This window comes from Babylonia areolata, chromosome 20 (assembly GCF_041734735.1).
Source record: "Babylonia areolata isolate BAREFJ2019XMU chromosome 20, ASM4173473v1, whole genome shotgun sequence".
Classification (NCBI taxonomy): domain Eukaryota; kingdom Metazoa; phylum Mollusca; class Gastropoda; order Neogastropoda; family Buccinidae; genus Babylonia; species Babylonia areolata.
Genome location: NC_134895.1, coordinates 14276540 through 14298805, shown reverse-complemented (window position 1 = coordinate 14298805; position 22266 = coordinate 14276540). Strand labels below are relative to the sequence as shown.

The 22266-nt window shown below is 42.4% G+C and overlaps 1 protein-coding gene across 1 annotated transcript in view; it reads left to right on the top strand.

Annotated features, from left to right (window-relative positions):
- The window catches only part of LOC143295161 (uncharacterized), a 121240-nt gene that overhangs the window by 47979 nt on the left and 50995 nt on the right, over positions 1–22266 (top strand). Inside the window, exons 28-35 of the mRNA XM_076606735.1 lie at positions 3684–3799; positions 5954–6072; positions 9774–9999; positions 12239–12398; positions 13796–13872; positions 17107–17278; positions 19968–20060; positions 22108–22266. The exon at positions 22108–22266 is cut by the window's right edge and continues 3 nt beyond it. Coding sequence (XP_076462850.1) covers positions 3684–3799; positions 5954–6072; positions 9774–9999; positions 12239–12398; positions 13796–13872; positions 17107–17278; positions 19968–20060; positions 22108–22266 — 1122 coding nt within the window. The remainder of the gene's footprint in view (positions 1–3683; positions 3800–5953; positions 6073–9773; positions 10000–12238; positions 12399–13795; positions 13873–17106; positions 17279–19967; positions 20061–22107) is intronic.

Genomic DNA, 22266 nt, shown 5'->3' with positions numbered 1-22266 from the left:
TCAGTCAGCATAAAAAAAAAGCCCACAGCGCAGAAAGATACTGACACAAAGCCGGTGATGTCAGTCACAGTAAAAAGTATCAGTGTAAAAATCAGTGTAAGGACATGTTTGAGTCGTGTGATGTGAATTATGTTAAAATGTAATTGAATGTGAAAAACAAGTAAGAAAGTAGAAAAAAAACATTAAAAAGTGATTTCAGCAAGTGTAAAATTACTTAGATATAATGCTTACCAGTCCAGTTGAAAATCTGTGTATGAAAATGATAATTCATAAAGCAATGCAAAGACATGACAGCCTTAATGTAGATCTCTGTATAGAGAATACAATCAGTATATAAAACAGTGTAAAATGAAAACCATCTTCAAAAAGGCAAAAAACCAAGCAAAGAGATGATGACCATTTTAAAGAAATTAAACAACTCGCTAGATATGACAGTTAGTGGAAATTTAACACCCTAAAGTGTGGGGTCAACACAATAAGAAGAGATGATGTCATCGTAAAGAGATGACAACCAGCATAAACAGATAAAAAAAAAAAAAAAAAGCAAAGAGATGTCTACTTGTGTAAGTTGAGAGAAACAGCCGCTGTCAAGAGATTTTCGCGGTGTAAAGAGGTGACTTTAAGAGATTCATCCAGTGTAAAGATGCTGATGTAAAAATATTCACCCATTGAAAAGAGGTGACTGTAAAAGAGATTCAGCCAGTGTAAAGAGGAGACTGTAAAAGACATTAAGCCAGTGTAAAAAAGGTGACTAAAAAGATTTAGCCAGTGTAAAAAGGTGACTGTAAAAAGATTGAGTCAGTGTAAAGACGTGACTGTAAAAAAAAATCCGCCAGTGTAAAGAGGAGACTGTAAAAGATATTCAGCCAGTGTAAAAAGGAGACTGTAAAAGAGATTCAGTCAGTGTAAAGGGGTGAATGTAAAGAGATTCAGTTAGTGTATAGAGGTAACTAAAAGATTCAACTAGTGTAAAGAGGTGACTGTAAAGAGACTCAACCTGTGTAAAGGTGACTGTAAAGAGATTCAGACTGTAAAAGAGATTCAGCCAGTGTAAAGAGTTGACTATAAAGAGATTCAGCCAGTGTAAAGAGGTGAGTGTAAAGAGATTGAGTCAGTGTAAAGCGGTGACTGTAAAAGAGATTCAGCCAGTGTACAGAAGAGACTGTAAGAGAGATTCAGCCAGTGTAAATAGGAGACTGTAAAAGAGATTCAAACAGTGTAAAGAGGTGACTGTAAAGAGATTCAGCCAGTGTAAAGAGCTGACAGTAAAAGAGATTCAACCAGTCTAAAAGTGTCTGTAAAGATATTCAACCAGTGTAATGAGGTGACTGTAAAAGAGATGCAGCCAGTGTAAAGAGCGGACAGTAAAAGAGATTCAACCAGTCTAAAAGTGTCTGTAAAGATATTCAACCAGTGTAAAGAGGTGACTGTAAAGAGATTCAGCCAGTGTAAAGAGCTGACAGTAAAAGAGATTCAACCAGTCTAAAAGTGTCTGTAAAGATATTCAACCAGTGTAATGAGGTGACTGTAAAAGAGATGCAGCCAGTGTAAAGAGTTGACTGTCAAGAGATTCAGTCAGTGCAAAGAGACGACTGTAAATAGATTCAACCAGTGTAAAAAGATGACTGTAAAGAGATTCAGCCTGTGTAAAGGTGACTGTAAAGAGATTCAGCCAGTGTAAAGAGTTGACTATAAAGAGATTCAGCCAGTGTAAAGAGGTGAGTGTAAAGAGATTGAGTCAGTGTAAAGTGGTGACTGTAAAAGAGATTCAGCCAGTGTACAGAAGAGACTGTAAGAGAGATTCAGCCAGTGTAAATATGAGACTGTAAGAGAGATTCAGCCAGTGTAAATAGGAGACTGTAAAAGAGATTCAAACAGTGTAAAGAGGTGACTGTAAAGAGATTCAGCCAGTGTAAAGAGCTGACAGTAAAAGAGATTCAACCAGTCTAAAAGTGTCTGTAAAGATATTCAACCAGTGTAATGAGGTGACTGTAAAAGAGATGCAGCCAGTGTAAAGAGTTGACTGTCAAGAGATTCAGTCAGTGCAAAGAGACAACTGTAAATAGATTCAACCAGTGTAAAGAGGTGACTGTAAAGAGATTCAGCCAGTGTAAAGAGGAGAGTGTAATAGAGATTGAGCCAGTGTTAAAGAGGTGACTAGAAAAGATTGAGCCAGTGTAAAGAGTTGACTATAGAGATTCAGCCAGTGTAAAGAGGTGAGTGTAAAGAGATTGAGTCAGTGTAAAGTGGTGACTGTAAAAGAGATTCAGCCAGTGTACAGAAGAGACTGTAAGAGAGATTCAGCCAGTGTAAATATGAGACTGTAAGAGAGATTCAGCCAGTGTAAATAGGAGACTGTAAAAGAGATTCAAACAGTGTAAAGAGGTGACTGTAAAGAGATTCAGCCAGTGTAAAGAGCTGACAGTAAAAGAGATTCAACCAGTCTAAAAGTGTCTGTAAAGATATTCAACCAGTGTAATGAGGTGACTGTAAAAGAGATGCAGCCAGTGTAAAGAGTTGACTGTCAAGAGATTCAGTCAGTGCAAAGAGACGACTGTAAATAGATTCAACCAGTGTAAAGAGGTGACTGTAAAGAGATTCAGCCAGTGTAAAGAGGAGAGTGTAATAGAGATTGAGCCAGTGTTAAAGAGGTGACTGTAGAAAAGATTGAGCCAGTGTAAAGAGTTGACTATAGAGATTCAGCCAGTGTAAAGAGGTGAGTGTAAAGAGATTGAGTCAGTGTAAAGTGGTGACTGTAAAAGAGATTCAGCCAGTGTACAGAAGAGACTGTAAGAGAGATTCAGCCAGTGTAAATATGAGACTGTAAATGAGATTCAAACAGTGTAAAGAGGTGACTGTAAAGAGATTCAACCAGTGTAAAGAGATGACTGTAAAGAGATCCAACCAGTGTAAAGAGCTGACAGTAAAAGAGATTCAAACAGTGTAAAGAGGTGACTGTAAAGAGATTCAATCAGTGTAAAGAGCTGACAGTAAAAGAGATTCAACCAGTCTAAAAGTGTCTGCAAAGAGATTCAACCAGTGTAATGAGGTGACTGTAAAAGAGATGCAGCCAGTGTAAAGAGTTGACTGTCAAGAGATTCAGTCAGTGCAAAGAGACGACTGTAAATAGATTCAACCAGTGTAAAGAGGTGACTGTAAAGAGATTCAGCCAGTGCAAAGGGGTGCCTGTAAAAGAGATTCAGCCAGTGTAAATAGGAGACTGTAAAAGAGAATCAAACAGTGTAAAGAGGTGACTGTAAAGAGATTCAACCAGTGTAAAGAGATGACTGTAAAGAGGTGACTGTATGAGAGATTGAGCCAATGTAAATAGATTACTGTAAAGAGATTCAGTCAGTGTAAAGAGGTGACTGTAAGAGAGATTCAGCCAATGTAAAAGAGGTGGCTGTAAGAGAGATTCAGCCAATGTAAAAGAGGTGGCTGTAAGAGAGATTCAGCCAATGTAAAAGAGGTGGCTGTAAGAGAGATTCGACCAGAGTAAAAGAGGTGACTGTAAGAGAGATTCAACCAATGTAAAAGAGGTGACTGTCATCAGGTTGAGGTTCATTCTTTTATTTATTTATATAGTCTGTTCGTCTGAGATGATGATAATTAGACTGAAAATAAATGATATTATCATTATTATTATTATTATCATTATTGTTATTTCTATCATCTCATGACAGATCGAGAAGGGGGGAGCGGACGTCAACCAGTGTCGGCACCTCACCGTTCGAGAGAGAAAAGGGGGCGAGGTGAAAAACGTACTCTACAACATCCCCCCAATCTGCCTTGTGGCACAGTACGTCTCTCTCTCTTCCTGTCTCTTCTTCATGGCCTTTGTGTTCTGTTTGACAGTGATGTGTCTGTGTGTAGTGTGTTAAAAAAAAGAAAGAAAAAAGATTTAACCCTTTCAGTGCCTAGCTTATTTATGCTCAATGACAGCTAGTTGCCAAGGGATGTTTTGGACACGGAGGGTAAAAAAAGATATATAAACGCCTAATCTTGAAAATAAGCCCTAAGCATTTACAAATATAACACATGTAAAAAAAAAAAAAGAAAAAAAAAAGATTGATCACAAGATACCAAACATTAAGAATCATTCATCCCCCACACCCACACACACCCACGATACACACAAGCACATGCACATTCTCACACAGAAGTCATAGCACACAATCATAAATAGTATTCAATCAGAAACACAAGCAACTGGAAAGGGACGAGCTGTTGAGAATTATTTAGGAGGGGAAAGGTGGGTCTTCAGACTGGATGTGAAAGACTGCAGCGAAGATGAGTGACGGAGAGGCAAAGGAAGTTGATTCCAAAGAAAGGGGGCTTGGTATGAAAAACTGTGTTAGACATACAAGTTCAAGCAGGGGGGATTCTAAGCATGTGGGTGTCAGAAGAAGAGCGGAGTTGGCGTGAGGTTATGTAAGTATGAATGAGATCAGAAAGATAATCTCAGTGGACTTGAAACAAAGAGAGATGACTTTGTAAATAATTCTTTCTTGTACTGGGAGCCAGTGTATAGTATGAAGGAGAGGAGAGACATGATCAAATTTAGAGGAACGAAAGACAAGACGAGCAGCATGGTTCTGGACTTTCTGAAGCCTAGCAATGAGGTAGCTGGGTAAACTGACAAGTAGGGAATTACAAAAATCCAGGCGGGACAGCACAAAGACACAAAGACACAGAGGAGAGATTTGGTTGCATCTTCAGTCATGAGATGACGAATGGATGCAATCTTGCGAATTTCAAGGTAACACCTGCATACTTCTTGAAGAACATATATTACCTTACTTTTCTGAAAGGAAAAATGAACACGCTGTCCAGTTATGACATTTTCATATGAATTTTAAGATTTTGTGATAGAAAGTTTCCTACAATGAATGCATGAAAGAAGATTTTCGTCCTGGGGCACTTTTTTTGCACTCTGGATTGTGATGGAAATTTCTGTCCTGGGGCACTTTTTGACACTGGGAGGCGATGGAAATTTCTGTCCTGGGGCACTTTTTTCACAGTGGGAGGTGATGGAAATTTCTGTCCTGGGGCACTTTTTGACACTGGGAGGCGATGGAAATTTCTGTCCTGGGGCACTTTTTTCACAGTGGGAGGTGATGGAAATTTCTGTCCTGGGGCACTTTTTTCACAGTGGGAGGTGATGGAAATTTCTGTCCTGGGGCACTTTTTGCACAGTGGGAGGTGATGGAAATTTCTGTCCTGGGGCACTTTTTGCACAGTGGGAGGGGATGGAAATTTCTGTCCTGGGGCACTGAAGGGGTTAAATGATTTTTTTTTTTTTTTTTTTTTGTTAGTGTGTTTTGATTTCATTACAAAAGTATAAATCTATTTTTTCTTTTGTTCATGTTCTGTTTTACAGTAATATGTCAAAAGGTTTGTGTTCTTGTGTTTGCGTGTTTTGATTTCAATAAAAAGAAGTAATTTTATTTTTTAATATGTCTTGTTTTTGGGTTTGCTTTTGGTGGTGTCTTTTGATTTTGTTAGAAAAGTATGAAGTGTTCTTTCTGTCAGCCATGTTCTGTTTGACTAAGATATGAATTTGTCATGAATTTTTTTTCTTCTGCCGTTTTGATTTCACTTTGAGGGTAAGTTTGTGTGAGAGTGTGTGTATGAGTGCATGTGTATGTATGTGTGTGCATATGAGTGTGTGTAGATGTGTGCATATGAGTGTGTGTGCATGTGTGATAGTGCGTATTGCGTGTGTGTGTGTGTTGTGTGTGTGTGTGTGTGTGTGTGTTGGTTTGAGTGTGTGTGCATGTGTGTTAGTGTGTGATGTGTGTGTGTGTGTGTTTGTGATCAGTACGTATGGTGGTTGAGTGTGTGTGTGCGTATGTTTGTAGTGTGTGTATAAGTGAGAGAAAGGGAGCGAGAGAGAGAGATCTGTGTGTGTTTGATAACAGACATGTGCATGTGTGTGATTTGAAACGGGCAGGCAGGGATCCTGGGATCTGACAAACGAACTCCTGAAGTACAGCGTGAATGTCAACGCTGTCAATGAGCAGTTCCAGTCCACAGTCCTGCACACTCTGGCCAAGAAGCGTGTCATCTCAGGTCAGTTCATAGCCTGACAGTGTTCTCTCTCTAAGTGATGTGTCCTGCACACTCTGGCCAAGAAATGTGGCACCTCAGGTCAGTTCATGGCCTGACAGTGTTCTCTAAGTGATGTGTTCTGCACACTCTGGCCAGAAAGGATGTCATCTCTGGTCAGTTCATGGCTTGACAGTGTTCTCTTAGTGATGTGTCCTCCAGACCCTGGCCAGAAAGGGTGGCACCTCAGGTCAGTTCATGGCCTGACCTTGTTCTCTCTCTAAGTGATGTGTCCTCCAGACCCTGGCCAGAAAGGGTGTCATCTCAGGTCAGTTCATAGCCTGACCTTGTTCTCTCTCTAAGTGATGTGTCCTGCACGCTCTGGCCAAGAAACGTGGCATCTCAGGTCAGTTCATGGCCTGACCGTGTTCTCTCTCTTAGTGATGTGTCCTCCACACCCTGGCCAGAAAGGGTGTCACCTCAGGTCAGTTCATGGCTTGACAGTGTTCTCTAAGTGATGTGCCCTGCACACCCTGGCCAGAAAGCGTGGCACCTCAGGTCAGTTCATGGCCTCCTGGGGCCGTATTCAAGGGACCATTATGCCTATTGTAAATGTGTACCTGTGGGTAATCTGCCTGAGGCAGTGCACACCTCCCAAGGGTAAGTAATATCCGGTATTCAAGGCCTACCCTATAAGAGCTTACCTGTGAGTCTTCAAACCGGAAGGCAAATTTATCCTTACTACGAAGCAGAGGTAAATATGGCACATCCTTTTGTTGCATTGATTTTGTTGAGGGAAGACGGGCGTGCTTAGCGGATAGCACGTGTTTTGCAAACTCTCTCGACAATGCTCTGAACTGTGGTGTGGTGAGGAGTAAAACTGAGAGCACGCACAGAAGGGAATCACCGAGATTTTAATTATAGACGGTGGGTTAGCTGTCTGACTGCACCGTACATGTCTTCAATAGGAAGATAACTTAGCCTTCAGGTTAAAACTGTGCCAGCGGGTCCCCATGTCAAGGTAACTTGCCTGAAGGCAAAATGAATTTTGTCTTGAATATGGTCCCCTGACAGTGTTCTCTCCCAGTGCAGTGATTGAAGGCCATGTCCTTCACACTGTGGCCAGAAAGCCATTGTCCTTCACACTGTGGCCAGAAAGCCATTGTCCTTCCATTGTCCTTCACACTGTGGCCAGAAAGCCATTGTCCTTCACACTGTGGCCAGAAAGCCATTTTCCTTCACACTGTGGCCAGAAAGCCATTGTCCTTCACACTGTGGCCAGAAAGCCATTGTCCTTTCATTGTCCTTCACACTGTGGCCAGAAAGCCATTGTCCTTCCATTGTCCTTCACACTGTGGCCAGAAAGCCATTGTCCTTCACACTGTGGCCAGAAAGCCATTGTCCTTCACACTTTGGCAAGAAAACCATTGTCCTTTACACTGTGGCCAGGAAGCCATTGTCCTTCACACTGTGGCCAGAAAGCCATTGTCCTTTACACTGTGGCCAGGAAGCCATTGTCCTTCACACTGTGGCCAGAAAGCCATTGTCCTTCACACTGTGGCCAGAAAGCCATTGAAGGCCATGTCCTTCACACTGTGGCCAGAAAGCCATTGTCCTTCACACTGTGGCCAGAAAGCCATTGTCCTTCCATTGTCCTTCACACTGTGGCCAGAAAGCCATTGTCCTTCACACTGTGGCCAGAAAGCCATTGTCCTTCACAGTGTGGCCAGAAATCACAGCAACATCAGGTCAGTTGATAGTCTCCTGACAGTGCTGTCTCTCTCCGCCCCTCTCTTTCTCTATCTCTTGTCTTTCTCTCTGTCTCTTGCTCATGCACTCTCTGTCTCACTGTCTCTTTCTATGTGTCAGTCACTTTCTCTCTCAGTGTTTCTCTTTCTTTTTCTGTCTCTCTCTCTCCTGTCTCTTTGTGTGTGTCTCTCTCTGTTTCTCTGTCTCGCTTTCTCAGTCTCTGTGTCTTTCAATCTCTGTCTCTGTTTCTCTCTTTCTTTGTGTCTCTCCCTATGTGTGTGTGTGTGTGTGTGTGTGTGTGGCACTCTCTCTCCATCGCCCAATTACCTTTCAGGGCATACAGAATGTTGTTGAATTTAGATTTGTCTGGAACAATACATGGGTTTCAGCTATTCATAAGGTACACTGTGTCTAAATCAATGGTGACGAAAATGTCAAACTGGTCTTTGCTAAATTCTCTCAGAGATTTATCAATGATAAGATGGCAACAGTGGGATCCAAGAAAGGGATATATTTTCATGTTACAGAATGGCTTAAACTTCAAATAAATGTGAAACTTTTCTTTGGCTTCATATTGTCAATTTAAGGAAATATATGACAAGAGTCAGCTTTGGAATATCAGATATAGCCATGCATCGCCATCGGTATGACAAGTGTCTGACAACACATTGAGGTTCCCAGTATGTAGGAATGCAGCTGATGATGAATTTGTTTTATTGTGTTTTTCTGTTCTGCTCTCAGTCATCTTAATCATGAGTATATTCCTTGTAAATTCCACACAATCCCAAGTTTGTTTCTTGTCTTGCTTTGTCGTCTGCCATTTTGAAATCATCTGAAAGGGGTACCAATAATAACAATCTGTGATCACCGTATTCTTCCTTACGGATAATGAAAATAGATACATCAAGTTTTCTGATTTGTGGGTATTGGTACACATCAGCTTTGAAATAGAACTGTGAAAATTCTTGAAATTACGCAGATGTTTTTGTGAAGCATTTTTTGCAGATGTAAGAATATGTCCCCAGGCACAGAAGAGGTGAAAATTATGTATTCATTCATCTTTTTTATTCATCTATTTATTTACTTATTTATTTATCATCTTTTTATTTCAGGATAATGAAAATAAAGATAATAGATAATAATAATAATGATGATGAAAATTCTAAAAGTATATATTATTATTATTATTATTATTATGACTGTTCTTATTATTATCATTTCATATGGCCAATGCAGTTTTTCATTCCAAGCCCCCTTTCTTTGCCGTTGACTTCCTCAGCTTCTCTGTCACTCATCTTCGCTGCAATCTTTGAAATCCAGACTGAAGACCGACCTTTTCCCCTCCTGATTAATTCTCAACAGCTCAGCCCTTTCCAGTATGAACTAAAACGATTATTTGTGAGTGAGTGAGTTAACACAAACTTGTCTTTTTTTCTTGTTAATGTTAACACACACTTGTCTTTTTTCTTGTTAACGTTAACACACACTTTTCTTTTTTCTTGTTAATGTTAACACAAACCTTTCTTTTTTCTGGTTAATGTTAACATAAACTTTTCTTTTTTTCTTGTTAATATTAACACAAACCTTTCTTGTTAATGTTAACACAAACTTTTCTTTTTTCTTGTTAATGTTAACAAAAACTTTTCTTGTTAATGTTAACACAAACTTTTCTGTTTTCTTGTTAATGTTAACACAAACTTGTCTTTTTTCTTGTCAGTGTTAACACAAACTTTTCTTTTTTCTTGTTAACACAAACCAAGGGTAGGCTCTCAATTGCTGATCAGCTCCTTTTGTCTACGCAGAGATCGGACGTCTGCCTTGGGTGTGATTTTCTTTATCTTATCATTATTATCATTTGTTAAACTACAGCAGATGTGGTTGTAGTAGCACATAATGGATCAGTCTGCACGCTTGAACACCCTCCTGGAAACTGAAACTGAAAAGCTTGGCCCTCTTTTGTATCTCCGGGCTCCCAGAAGGACTGGTGCCCTTGATGACGAAAGTGCTGGAGGTGGGAGCAAACCCCAACGCGCAGGACGGAGACGGCCGCACCCCTCTGCACCTGCTGGTGAACGACAACGGGGGCCGCATCGACGACAGCTTCGAGGAGGAGGTCTTGCTGATTGGCCACAAGGCCAGCCTGACCCTGAGGGATGACTGGGGGCGCATTCCCCTCCACTACGTCTTTGTCAAGGCCAAGTGGTGAGTGGCTCCACGTGGCTTTCTGGAGGGATACAGGTTTGATTGATGTGGATACTTATATATCGCGCCCTTCCTCGGTCGGAGACACCAGGCTCCAAGTGCTTTACAAACTCAGACATTACTGTCGTTTGTAGGGGGCTTAGTAGGTGTTGTCCTAAGTACGTTAAATCAGAACAGGCACCACTGAACACCACCGAAGTGACTCAGCAGCAGTGCAGGGTCTCCTCTGGTGTGTGGCCTCCTGGCGACCTAACATCGATGGCTCCCTGTTGACTGCCGACGCTGGAACTGCGATGGACGAACCCGGGTGTGGCCGTGTATGGCGGAATCTAAATGAGCGGCGTGGGAGTAACGCCACTGAGACGGTGCAGATGATGGGGCAGCAAAAAAAACAAAAACAAAACAAAACAAAAAAACCAAAACAAAAAAACCTCAGGGTTATCTGCACAGCAGGATGCCTATGTGGGTAGAGCTGACTGACAGCTGTGCCATTGGGTGCTCATCCGTTGTTTCCTGTGTCATTCAATCAGATTTCAGGCATGCACACATACACACTTAGACAGACATGTGACATTTTACATGCATGACCGTTTTGTTAATTTACCCCGCCATGTAGGCAGCCATACTCCTTTTATGGGGGTGTGCATGCTGGGTATGTTCTTGTTTTCATAACCCACCGAACACTTACATGCATTACAGGATCTTTAATGTGCGTAATTGATCTTCTGATCAAGATACAGATACTTTATTATCTCAATACTTTATTATCTCAACAGGAGGAATTCACGCATGGTGTACACCACACAAACAATGCACGGTATGAACACAAACAAAAGGAATAAAATGCTCAAATGCCAAGTTGATGTGGACCCTCACAGTCATAAACACCCGCTGATCACAGTCGTTCAATATCAGCATAAATGTATATGTGAAAGATGCAAAATTCTTAACTGCGAAGTTAGTGTAAGCATCGCATACAGTAATCACAGACACACACACATGCGATAAGCACAGCAAGAGAATATGCATAAATCAATATCATACAGTATTAAAACATAGACATACATGATTAAAACCAAGCTATTTAGCAGTATTTAAAATCTAATACAAAATATACAGTACACACATACGTACACACACACACACACACACACTCATGCGCATAGGCAGACTTATTATAACAATAGTTGTGCATTAAGATTGATCAGTTTAGATTGAGTGGAGTAGTGTTTCATTTTCTGTTTCGTAAAATGGTGCATCACCACGTTCAGACAAATTCATGAACACCACACAGCACCACATCTGCCAGGCAGATGCCTGACAGCAGCATAACCCAACAAGCTTAGCCAGGCCTTGACTGCATGAATATATATTTGTGAACCTATCAGAATGGATTCCTTCGATAGAATTTTGCCAGAGGACAACACTTTTATTGCCGTGGGTTCTTTTTCAGTGCGCCAGGTGCACGCTGCACATTGGACTTAAGGTTTATCGTCTCATCAGATTGACTAGATGCTTGGTTTGATTTTCCAGTCAAACCTGGGAGAAAGAGCGAGAGCAGGACTTGAACCCAGACCCTCCTGGACGCTGAAATGCAGATAAGTACGTTAAAACAGAACAGGCACCACTGAACACCACCAAAGTGACTCAGCAGCAGTGCAGGGTCTCCTCTGGTGTGTGGCCTCCTGGCGACCTAACATCGATGGCTCCCTGTGGACTGCCGACGCTGGAACTGCGACGGACGAACCCGGGTGTGGCTGTGTATGGGGGAATCTAAATGAGCGGCGTGGGAGTAATGCCACTGAAACTGTGCAGATGATGGGGCAGGAAAAAAAAAAAAAAAAAAAAAGAAATGCAGATAAGCGTCTTAGCCATTCTGTCACCTTCCTGTCAACACCCTCCCCCCATCCCCATGCTGGATGACAACGATGGTCATCATCGATCTCGATGGACACACACCACCAGTGGCTCAGTGGTAACATGCCTGCCTAGGAAGCGAGAGATTTTTTTTTAGTGCACACATGTTCGAACCCCACACTCGCCAGTATTTTCTCCCTCACGTTCAGACCTTGAGTGGTGGTGTTCTGGACACTAGTCATTCAGATGAGATGATAAACCGAGGTTCTGTATGCAGCATACACTTAGCACATGTAAAGAGAACCCTCAGAAATAAATAGATAAAGAAAGAAAGAAGCAAAAGGTATTGAATTAGAATTTATTTCAAAACTATTCCCCCAAGGGAGGACAACAGGTCCCAGCTTGACCCGGTGGACCTGTGCAAACTGTTGGTGAAGTCGATGAAGGCAGCCGACCTGAACATCGCTGACAATGCGGGCCGCACTCCGTTGCACTATGCTGCTCGGCGCGGCGCCAGCATCTGCTGTATGTACCTGATGCAGGTGAGTTTCTGTTTCTGTCTGTATGTACCTGATGCAGGTGAGTTCAGCACTGCCTGTATGTACCTGGTGCAGGAGAGTTGCTGTCTGTATGTATGTACCTGATGCAGGTGAGTTTCTGTCTGTATGTACCTGATGCAGGTGAGTTCTATCTGTGTATACCTGATGCAGGTGAGTTTCTGTTTCTGTCTGTATGTACCTGATGCAGGTGAGTTCTATCTGTGTATACCTGATGCAGGTGAGTTTCTGTCTGTATGTACCTGATGCAGGTGAGTGTCTGTCTGTCTGTATGTACCTGATGCAGGTGAGTGTCTGTCTGTATGTACCTGATGCAGGTGAGTTTCTGTCTGTCTGTATGTACCTGATGCAGGTGAGTGTCTGTCTGTATGTACCTGATGCAGGTGAGTTTCTGTCTGTCTGTATGTACCTGATGCAGGTGAGTGTCTGTCTGTATGTACCTGATGCAGGTGAGTGTCTGTATGTATGTACCTGATGCAGGTGAGTGTCTGTCTGTATGTACCTGATGCAGGTGAGTGTCTGTATGTATGTACCTGATGCAGGTGAGTTTCTGTCTGTATGTAACTGATGCATTTGAGTTTGTCTGTATGTACCAGATGCAGGTGAGTGTCTGTCTGTATGTACCTGATGCAGGTGAGTGTCTGTCTGTATGTACCTGATGCAGGTGAGTTTCTGTCTGTATGTACCAGATGCAGGTGAGTGTCTGTATGTACCTGATGCAGGTGAGTTTCTGTCTGTATGTATGTACCTGATGCAGGTGAGTTTCAGTTTCTGTCTGTATGTACCTGATGCAGGTGAGTTTCTGTCTGTATGTACCTGATGCAGGTGAGTTCAGCACTGCCTGTGTGGACCTGATGCAGGTGAGTTCGGTACTGTCTGTCATCACGCTTTTGTCTATATCAGACTCAGAAAACCATTCATGATGGGAATATATACCATATTTCATTGTTGTTTAGGCATGGTGTTATTCAAACAATAAATTTTAATTGCTTTTTGATAAGCTCTGAGAGAATATTATCTGTAAAAAGCATTGCTTTTTGTATGAATAATTAACAAAACTTTAAAATAGCATTTCTCTTAAATGCATCTACATCTAGAAATTATTGATGAATGCATCCAATTTCATTCCTGTTACATGAGTTTTAACAAATCTTCCCCCCCACCCCCTTCTGTTAAGAGGTGGATTAATTGAAAAAGTTGGTTAAGCTTACGCTAGTTAGCTCATTTTACTTTTAATTTCATCTGTGTGTGTATGTGTGAGAGAGAGAGAGAGAGAGGTGGACTGCGTGTGTGTGAGCAAATGCATGCTTGTCAAGATTGTTTGAACATGCATGCACATTTTGCATGCTGACACATGCTTCCACATGACAATGTGTTTGCAGAAAGGAGTGGATCCAAATGTGAAGGACAAGGATGGAAACACCCCTCTCTCATTTGCCGTCATGGCTGAACATGACAGGTAATCTCTGTCACCTGGTTACAGCATTACCCTGTTATCTAATCCGTGAAGGTCAGGTGATTTCTGCCCATTGTTCACAGCATTACCCTGTTACCTAATCCATGAAGTTCAGGATTACCATGTTATCTAATGCATGAATTTCAGATAATCTCTGCCAGCTGTTCACAGGATTACCCTGTTATCTAATCCGTGAAGTTCAGGTAATCTCTGCCCATTGTTTACAGCATTACCCTTTATCTAATCCCTGAAGTTCAGGTAATCTCTGCCACCTGTTCACAGCGTTACCCTGTTATCTAATCCCTGAAGGTCAGGTGATCTCTTCCCATTTTTCACAGCATTACTCTGTTATCTAATCCCCGAAGTTCCGGTAATCTCTGCCACCTGTTCATAGCATTACCCTGTTATCTAATCCATGAAGTTCAGGTAATCTCTTCCCATTGTTTACAGCATTACCCTGTTACCTAATCCGTGAAGGTCAGGTGATTTCTGCCCATTGTTCACAGCATTACCCTGTTATCTAATCCATGAAGTTCAGATAATCTCTGTCAGCTGTTCACAGCATTACCGTGTTATCTAATCCATGAAGTTCAGGTAATCTCTGCCCATTGTTTACAGCATTACCCTTTATCTAATCCCTGGAGTTCAGGTAATCTCTGCCACCTGTTCACAGCATTACCCTGTTATCTAATCCATGAAGTTCAGGTGATCTCTGCCACCTGTTCACAGCATTACCCTTTATCTGAGCCATGGAGTTCAGGTAATCTCTTCCCATTGTTTACAGCATTACCCTGTTATCTAATCCCTGAAGTTCAGGTAATCTCTGTCACCTGTTCACAGCATTACCCTGTTATCTAATCCCTGAAGTTCCGGTAATCTCTGCCCATTGTTCACAGCATTACCCTGTTATTTAATCCATGGAGTTCAGGTGATCTCTGCCCATTGTTTGCAGCATTACCCTGTTATCTAATCCATGAAGTTCAGATAATCTCTTCCCATTGTTTGCAGCATTACTCTGTTATCTAATCCATGAAGTTCAGATAATCTCTGCCCATTGTTTGCAGCATTACCCTGTTATCTAATCCATGAAGTTCAGATAATCTCTGCCCATTGTTTGCAGCATTACTCTGTTATCTAATCCATGAAGTTCAGATAATCTCTGCCACCTGTTCACAGCATTGCCCTGTTATCTAATCCATGGAGTTCAGGTGATCTCTGCACATTGTTCACAGCATTACCCCGTTACCTAATCCCTGAAGTTTAGGTGATCTCTGCCACCTGTTCACAACATTACCCTTTAACTAATCCATGAAGTTCAGGTGATCTCTGCCCATTGTTCACAGCATCCTGTTACCTAATCCCTGAAGTTTAGGTGATCTCTGCCATCTGTTTCACAATATTACCCGTTGTCTAATCCATGAAGTTGAGATAATATCTGACATCTGTTTCACAGCATTACCCAGCTATCTAATCCCTGAAACTAAGGTAATGTCTGCCACCTGTTCACAACGTTACCCTGCTATCTAGTCCATGAAGTTTATGAAACCTCTGCAACCTGTTCACAGCATTTCCCTTTTTGTAATCCATCCGTTTTCATACACATACATTATTTTACAGATGTAAAATGTTGAAAGCCAGTGGAAAAAAATTGGTTTGCAATCTGTGATTTGAATACTGAAGATGTTATTATGGCCAATAAGAGAAATTCAGTTGCAGTATGTGTTACAAACACAGTGTATGAAAATCACAGTTATTCAATATCAATATCTAAAAGACATGAGGTGTTTAAATACAAAGTTGACATAAACATATTTTGTTACACTCAATCGCAGTTTGTTCCAGCATAAGCCAACATTGAATTGTTCCGACGAGTTCATTTTTGACTACATAGCAAGGTCACATGCTTTTGACTACATAGCAAGGTCACATACATGCTTCTGACTACATAGCAAGGTCACATGCTTCTGACTACATAGCAAGGTCACATGTTTTCCTGTCGTAACATTACCCAGACACTCCACACCTATTAATCACAAGCCAGGGTAGTCACTAACTGACCTTGGTCTCGCTTGATGATACTCAGCTAATCGCATGTGTGTTTACATTGAAACAGCATTGAGTGGACCAATAAGCTTAATTGTAACAGTTACATCGTGTTGCAGATAGACCCAAGTGTTTGTATGCCTTGTAGATAAAATGTACGTTGGCTGCTGTGGCTCTGAGTCTTGGTGTTCCCACCAGGTTCAGAATGTTCCTACGAAATTTTCTGATTGTTCCTACAAACACTTGACAGGGGTTGGCATATGATATATGATATGATATAATATGATTTGATATGGATACTTATATAGCACCTATCCTTGTGTGGAGACCAAGCTGTAAACGCTTTATAAACACAGGGTCATTTGTACGACAGGCTGTCTACCTGGGTAGAGCTGACTGACGGCTGCCATTGGGCACTCACCATTCGTTTCCTGTGTCATTCAGTCAGATTTCAGGCATGCACGCATGCAAACTCAGACATGTTACATTTTATGTGTATGACCGTTTTCTTTATTCACCCCGCCATGTAGGCAGCCATACTCCGTTTTCGGGGGTGTGCATGCTGGGTATGTTCTTGTTTCCATAAACCACCGAATGCTGACATGGGTTACAGGATCTTTAACATGTGTATACACATGAAGGGGGTTCAGGCACAAGCAGGTCTGTACATATGTTGAACTGGGAGATCGGAAAAATCTCCACCCTTTACCCACCAGGCGCCGTTACCGAGATTCAAACCCGGGACCCTCAGACTGAAACTCCAGCGCTTTAACCATTTGGCTATTGCGTCCATCAAGAATCGCTGACGTCATATCATGACGTCATTTCATTACCCATCACTGGTGTCAAAGGAAATGGCAGCGCGTGCCTGCGCAGCTGTTGATGGGTGGGTTTTAGGCGCCCAGAGTACTGATATTGACAGCATTTTGACGAGTGACTCTCTTCCTCTGCCCATTTGTGTGTCTTCTTGTTTCCATAACCCACTGAACGCTGGCATGGATTACAGGTTCTTTGATGCGCATACTTGATCTTCTGCTTGTGAATGCATGCTAAGGGGGTTTCAGGCACTAACAGGTCTGCTTATATGTTGACCTGGGAGATCAGACAAAATCTCCACCCTTTAACCCACCAAGCGCCGTTAACCGAGATTCGAACCCGGGACCCTTTATTGCTGCGTTGTGTGTGTGTGTCCAGCTGCGGCAGTGTCCTGGTTCAAAACGGAGCAGAGCTGAAGAACCCTGTGGTGAAGGAGAGGGAGCAGGGGGAGAAGGAGGTGGACGACCAGAGACCTCCCGAATGGAAGTGGAAGCCACTGACCATAGTGAAGAAGAAGGAGGAGGAGTCGAGGGAGGTGCCCCTCTTCCAGGTTAGGATGCTTTTCGTTCTGCGTTGATCCCGCAGTGTGTGTAGTGTTGGGGCCTGTGTGTGCATGTTGTTTGTGCTTTGTTCTGTATTCTGTGTTGATCCCGCAGTGTGTGTAGTGTTGGGGCCTGTGTGTGCATGTTGTTTGTGCTTTGTTCTGTATTCTGTGTTGATCCCGCAGTGTGTGTAGTGTTGGGGCCTGTGTGTGCATGTTGTTTGTGCTTTGCTCTGTATTCTGTGTTGATCCCGCAGTGTGTGTAGTGTTGGGGCCTGTGTGTGCATGTTGTTTGTGCTTTGCTCTGTATTCTGTGTTGATCCCGCAGTGTGTGTAGTGTTGGGGCCTTTGTGTGCATGTTGTTTGTGCTTTGCTCTGCATTCTGTGTTGATCAGGCAGTGTGTGTAGTGTTGGGGCCTGTGTGTACATGTTGTTTGTGCTTTGCTCTGTATTCTGTGTTGATCAGGCAGTGTGTGTAGTGTTGGGGCCAGTGTGTACATGTTGTTTGTGCTTTGCTCTGTATTCTGTGTTGATCAGGCAGTGTGTGTAGTGTTTGCAGGAGTGTGTAGTGTTGGGGCCTGTGTGTACATGTTGTTTGTGCTTTGCTCTGCGTTATGCATTGATCAGGCTGTGTGTGTAGTGTTTGCAGTAGTGTGTAGTGTTGGAGCCTGTGTGTACATGTTATTTGTGCTTTGCTCAGCGTTCTGCATTGATCAGGCAGTGTGTGCAGAGTTCGCAGTAGTGTGTAGTGTTTGCCTGTGTGTGCATGTTGTTTGTGCTTTGCTCTGCGTTCTGTGTTGATCAGGCAGTGTGTGTAGTGTTTGCCTGTGTGTACATGATGTTTGTGCTTTGCTGTGCATTCTGTGTGGATCCTGCAGTGTGTGTAGTGTTGGGGTCTGTGTGTACATGTTGTTTGTGCTTTGCTCTGCGTTTTGTGTTGATCCTGCAGTGTGTGTAGTGTTTGCCTGTGTGTACATGATGTTTGTGCTTTGCTCTGCGTTCTGCATTGATCAGGCTGTGTGTGTAGTGTTTGTAGTAGTGTGTAGAGTTGGGCCTGTGTGTACATGTTATTTGTGCTTTGCTCAGCGTTCTGCATTGATCAGGCAGTGTGTGCAGAGTTCGCAGTAGTGTGTAGTGTTGGCCCTGTGTGTGCATGTTGTTTGTGCTTTGCTCAGCATTCTGTGTTGATCCCACAGTGTGTGTAGTGTTTGTAGTAGTGTGTAGTGTTGGGCCTGTGTGCACATGATGTTTGTGCTTTGCTCTGAGTTCTGTGTTGATCCTGCAGTGTGTGTTGTGTTTTCAGTAGTGTGTAGTGTTGGGCCTGTGTGTACATGTTGTTTGTGCTTTGCTCTGCGTTTTGTGTTGATCCCGCAGTGTGTGTTGTGTTCGCAGTATTGTGTGTATGTGTTTTTATGTATGTGTGTGTGTGTGTTTGTGTGTGTGTGTGTGTGTGTGTATCAGTGTCTGAATTTGTGTGTGTGTGTGTGTGTGTGTGTGTTCGTGTATATGTATTTATGTGTGATGTCTGTGTGTGTGTGTGTGTGTCCTTGTATGTGTGTGCGTGTGGGGGTGGGTTGGGGGGGTGTCTGTGTGCATGTATGTATCTGTGTCTGTATTTATATGTGTGTTTGTGTGTATTTGTATGTGTGTCTGTGTTTGTGTGTTTGTGTCTCTGTATGGGTGTTTCTGTGTGTGTATCTGTGTATTTTTGTGTGTGTATGTGTTTGTGTGCGTATGTTTGTGTCTGTGTGTCTTGTGTCTGCGTGTGTATCTGTGTGTGTGTGTGTGTGTCTGTGTGTGTGTTTGTATATATATATGTGTGTGTGTGTCTGTGTGTTTGTATATATATATGTGTGTGTGTGTGTCTGTGTGTTTGTTTGTATGTATATATATGTGTGTGTGTGTGTCTGTGTGTTTGTTTGTATATATATGTGTGTGTGTGTTTGTCTGTGTGTTTGTTTGTATATATATGTGTGTGTGTGTTTGTCTGTGTGTTTGTATGTATATATATGTGTGTGTGTGTGTCTGTTTTATATATATATATATATATATATATATGTGTGTGTGTGTGTGTGTGTCTGTGTGTTTGTATATATATATGTGTGTGTGTGTGTGTGTGTCTGTGTGTTTGTATATATGTGTGTGTGTGTGTGTTTGCTTGTATATGTGTGTGTGTGTGTGTGTGTGTGTGTGTGTGTGTCTGTGTGTTTGTTTTTTTGTATATATATATATATATATATATATATATATATATGTGTGTGTGTGTGTGTGTGTGTGTGTGTGTATGTGTGTGTTTGTATATATGTGTGTGTGTGTGTCTGTGTGTTTGTTTGTATGTGTGTGTGTGTGTGTGTGTCTGTGTGTTTGTTTGTATGTGTGTGTGTGTGTGTGTGTGTGTGTGTGTGTGTGTGTTTGTTTGTATGTATATACATATGTGTGTGTGTGTGTGTCTGTGTGTTTGTTTGTATATATATATATGTGTGTGTGTGTCTGTGTGTGTGTGTGTGTGTGTTATATATATATATATATATGTGTGTGTGTGTCTGTGAGTTTGTTTGTATATATATATGTGTGTGTGTGTGTGTCTGTGTGTTTGTTTGTATATATATATGTGTGTGTGTGTGTGTCTGTGTGTGTGTCTGTGTGTTTGTTTGTATATATATATATATGTGTGTGTGTGTGTGTGTGTGTCCTGCAGGAGGCCATCAAGCAAGGCATGGTTGGGGTGTCGTTCCTCATCCTGGAGTGGCCGGTGGAGAGGTCTGGCGTCACCCTGGTGGACGCCGTTGAGGTCAGTGTCAGTGGTGGGGCAGTCGGGGTCAGGTGGGGGTGGTGGGGGTGGGGTGGGACCTTTCTCCTCTCATGGGGGCCGGAGCTGATCTTCTTTCTGAGTGTTGGCCTGGAGGTAATGCGTTTGCGTAGGAAGCGAGGGAATCTGAGCGCACTTGTTCGAATCCCACTCTCGCCGGTTTTTCCTACCCCTCCACTAGACCTTGAGTGGTGGTCTGGATGCTAAGTCATTTGAATGAGACAGTAAAACTGAGGTCCCGTGTGCAGCATGCACTTTGGCACGCATTAAAGAACCCACGGCAGCAAAAGGGTTCTCCTGGCAGAATTCTGTAGAAAAATCTATTCTCATTGGAAAACAAATGAAATTGTAGGCAGAGAAATTACACACAAAAAAGAAAGTGTGTTGCTCTCAGTGTAGCAACACTGATCTGTGGGGAGAGCAGCCCGAATTTTACATGGAGAAATCTGTTGTGACAAAAAAGAGTAATACTATACAATGCATTACAATACAGTACAATACAAAAAAAATGGGTGACACTCTCAGTGTAGTGATGCGCTCTCCCTGGCGAGAGCAGCCCGAATTTTACATAGAGAAATCTGTTGTGACAAAAAAGAGTAATGCAGTGCAGTGCAATACAACACAACACAACACAACACAATACAATACAATGGGTGGCGCTCTCAGTGTAGTGATGCGCTCTCCCTGGCGAGAGCAGCCCGAATTTCACATAGAGAAATCTGTAGTGACAAAAAAGAGTAATACAATACGATACAACACAATACAATTGAAAACAAAAAAATGGGTGGTGCTCTCAGTGTAGTGATGTGCTCTCCCTGGCGAGAGCAGCCCGAATTTTACATAGAGAAATCTGTTGTGACAAAAAGAGTAATACAATACAATACAATACAATACATTGGAGGATTAGGGGTAATACAATACATTGGAGGATTGGGGGTAATACAATACAATACATTGGGGGGTCAGGGGTAATACAATACAATACATTGGAGGATTGGGGGTAATACAATACAATACATTGGAGGATTGGGGGTCATACAATACAATACATTGGAGGATTGGGGGCAATACAATACAATACATTGGGGGGTCAGGGGTAATACAATACAATACATTGGAGGATTGGGGGTAATACAATACAATACAATACATTAGGGGGTCAGGGGTAATACAGTACAATACATTGGAGGATTGGGGATAATACAATACAATACATTGGAGGATTGGGGGTAATACAATACATTACATTGGGGGGTCGGGGGTAATACAGTACAATACATTGGAGAATCGTGGGTAATAAAATACAATACAAAACATTGGAGCATTGGGGGTAATACAATATAATACAATACATTGGAGGATCGGGGGTAATACAGTACAGTACAATACAGTACATTGGATGATTGGAGTGTGTAGTGGGGGGGACCTGACTCCTCTGATGGGGGCCGTGGCTGACCTTTCTGGATGCGCTTACTTCCTATAGTGTCGGGTCTCTACTTTGTGATTAACTTCAGGCGGTGCTCCTCTTTCCCCCATACGTTGTACCCGTTCAGTGGATTGTGTCTGTGTTTCTTTATTCATGTGTTTGTCTGTGTGTGTGTGTGTGTGTGTGTTGTGGTTTGTGTCTCAATGATGTAGTATTGTAAAGCGCATTCAGATGTTTGAAAGTGCAGAATTAATGTACTGCTGTTATTGTTATCATCATAGCTATAGCTGTCATTGTTGTAGTAGTTGTTGTTGTCCTTCTTCTTCTTCTTCTCCTCCTCGTCCTCCTCCTCCTTCCTCTCCTAATCCTCCTTCTCCTCCTTTTCTTCTTCCTCCTCCTCAACAAAATTCTCATCCCCCTTTTCCTTCTCCTCTTCCTCCAAATCTTCCTTTTCCTCCTCCTCTCCTCCTCCTCCTCATTATTAGCATCATCCTTGGCTGTTTGGTTACACTGCTGGTCAGGCAACTGCTTAGCAGATGTGGTGTAGTGTATATGGATTTGTTTATTGACACCTCCTTGCTGAATTGAACTGTGTGGCTCCAGATGGCGGTGAAGAACTCACAGTTCAACGTTGCCCTGCGACTGCTGTCGACGGTGCTGAAGGGGTCTGGGGAAGTGTGCGCAGTGAGGGAGCATAACAGGAATTTGATGCACGTGCTGGCGCTGTACGCCGACCATGATCGCAACAAGCAGCAACTGGTC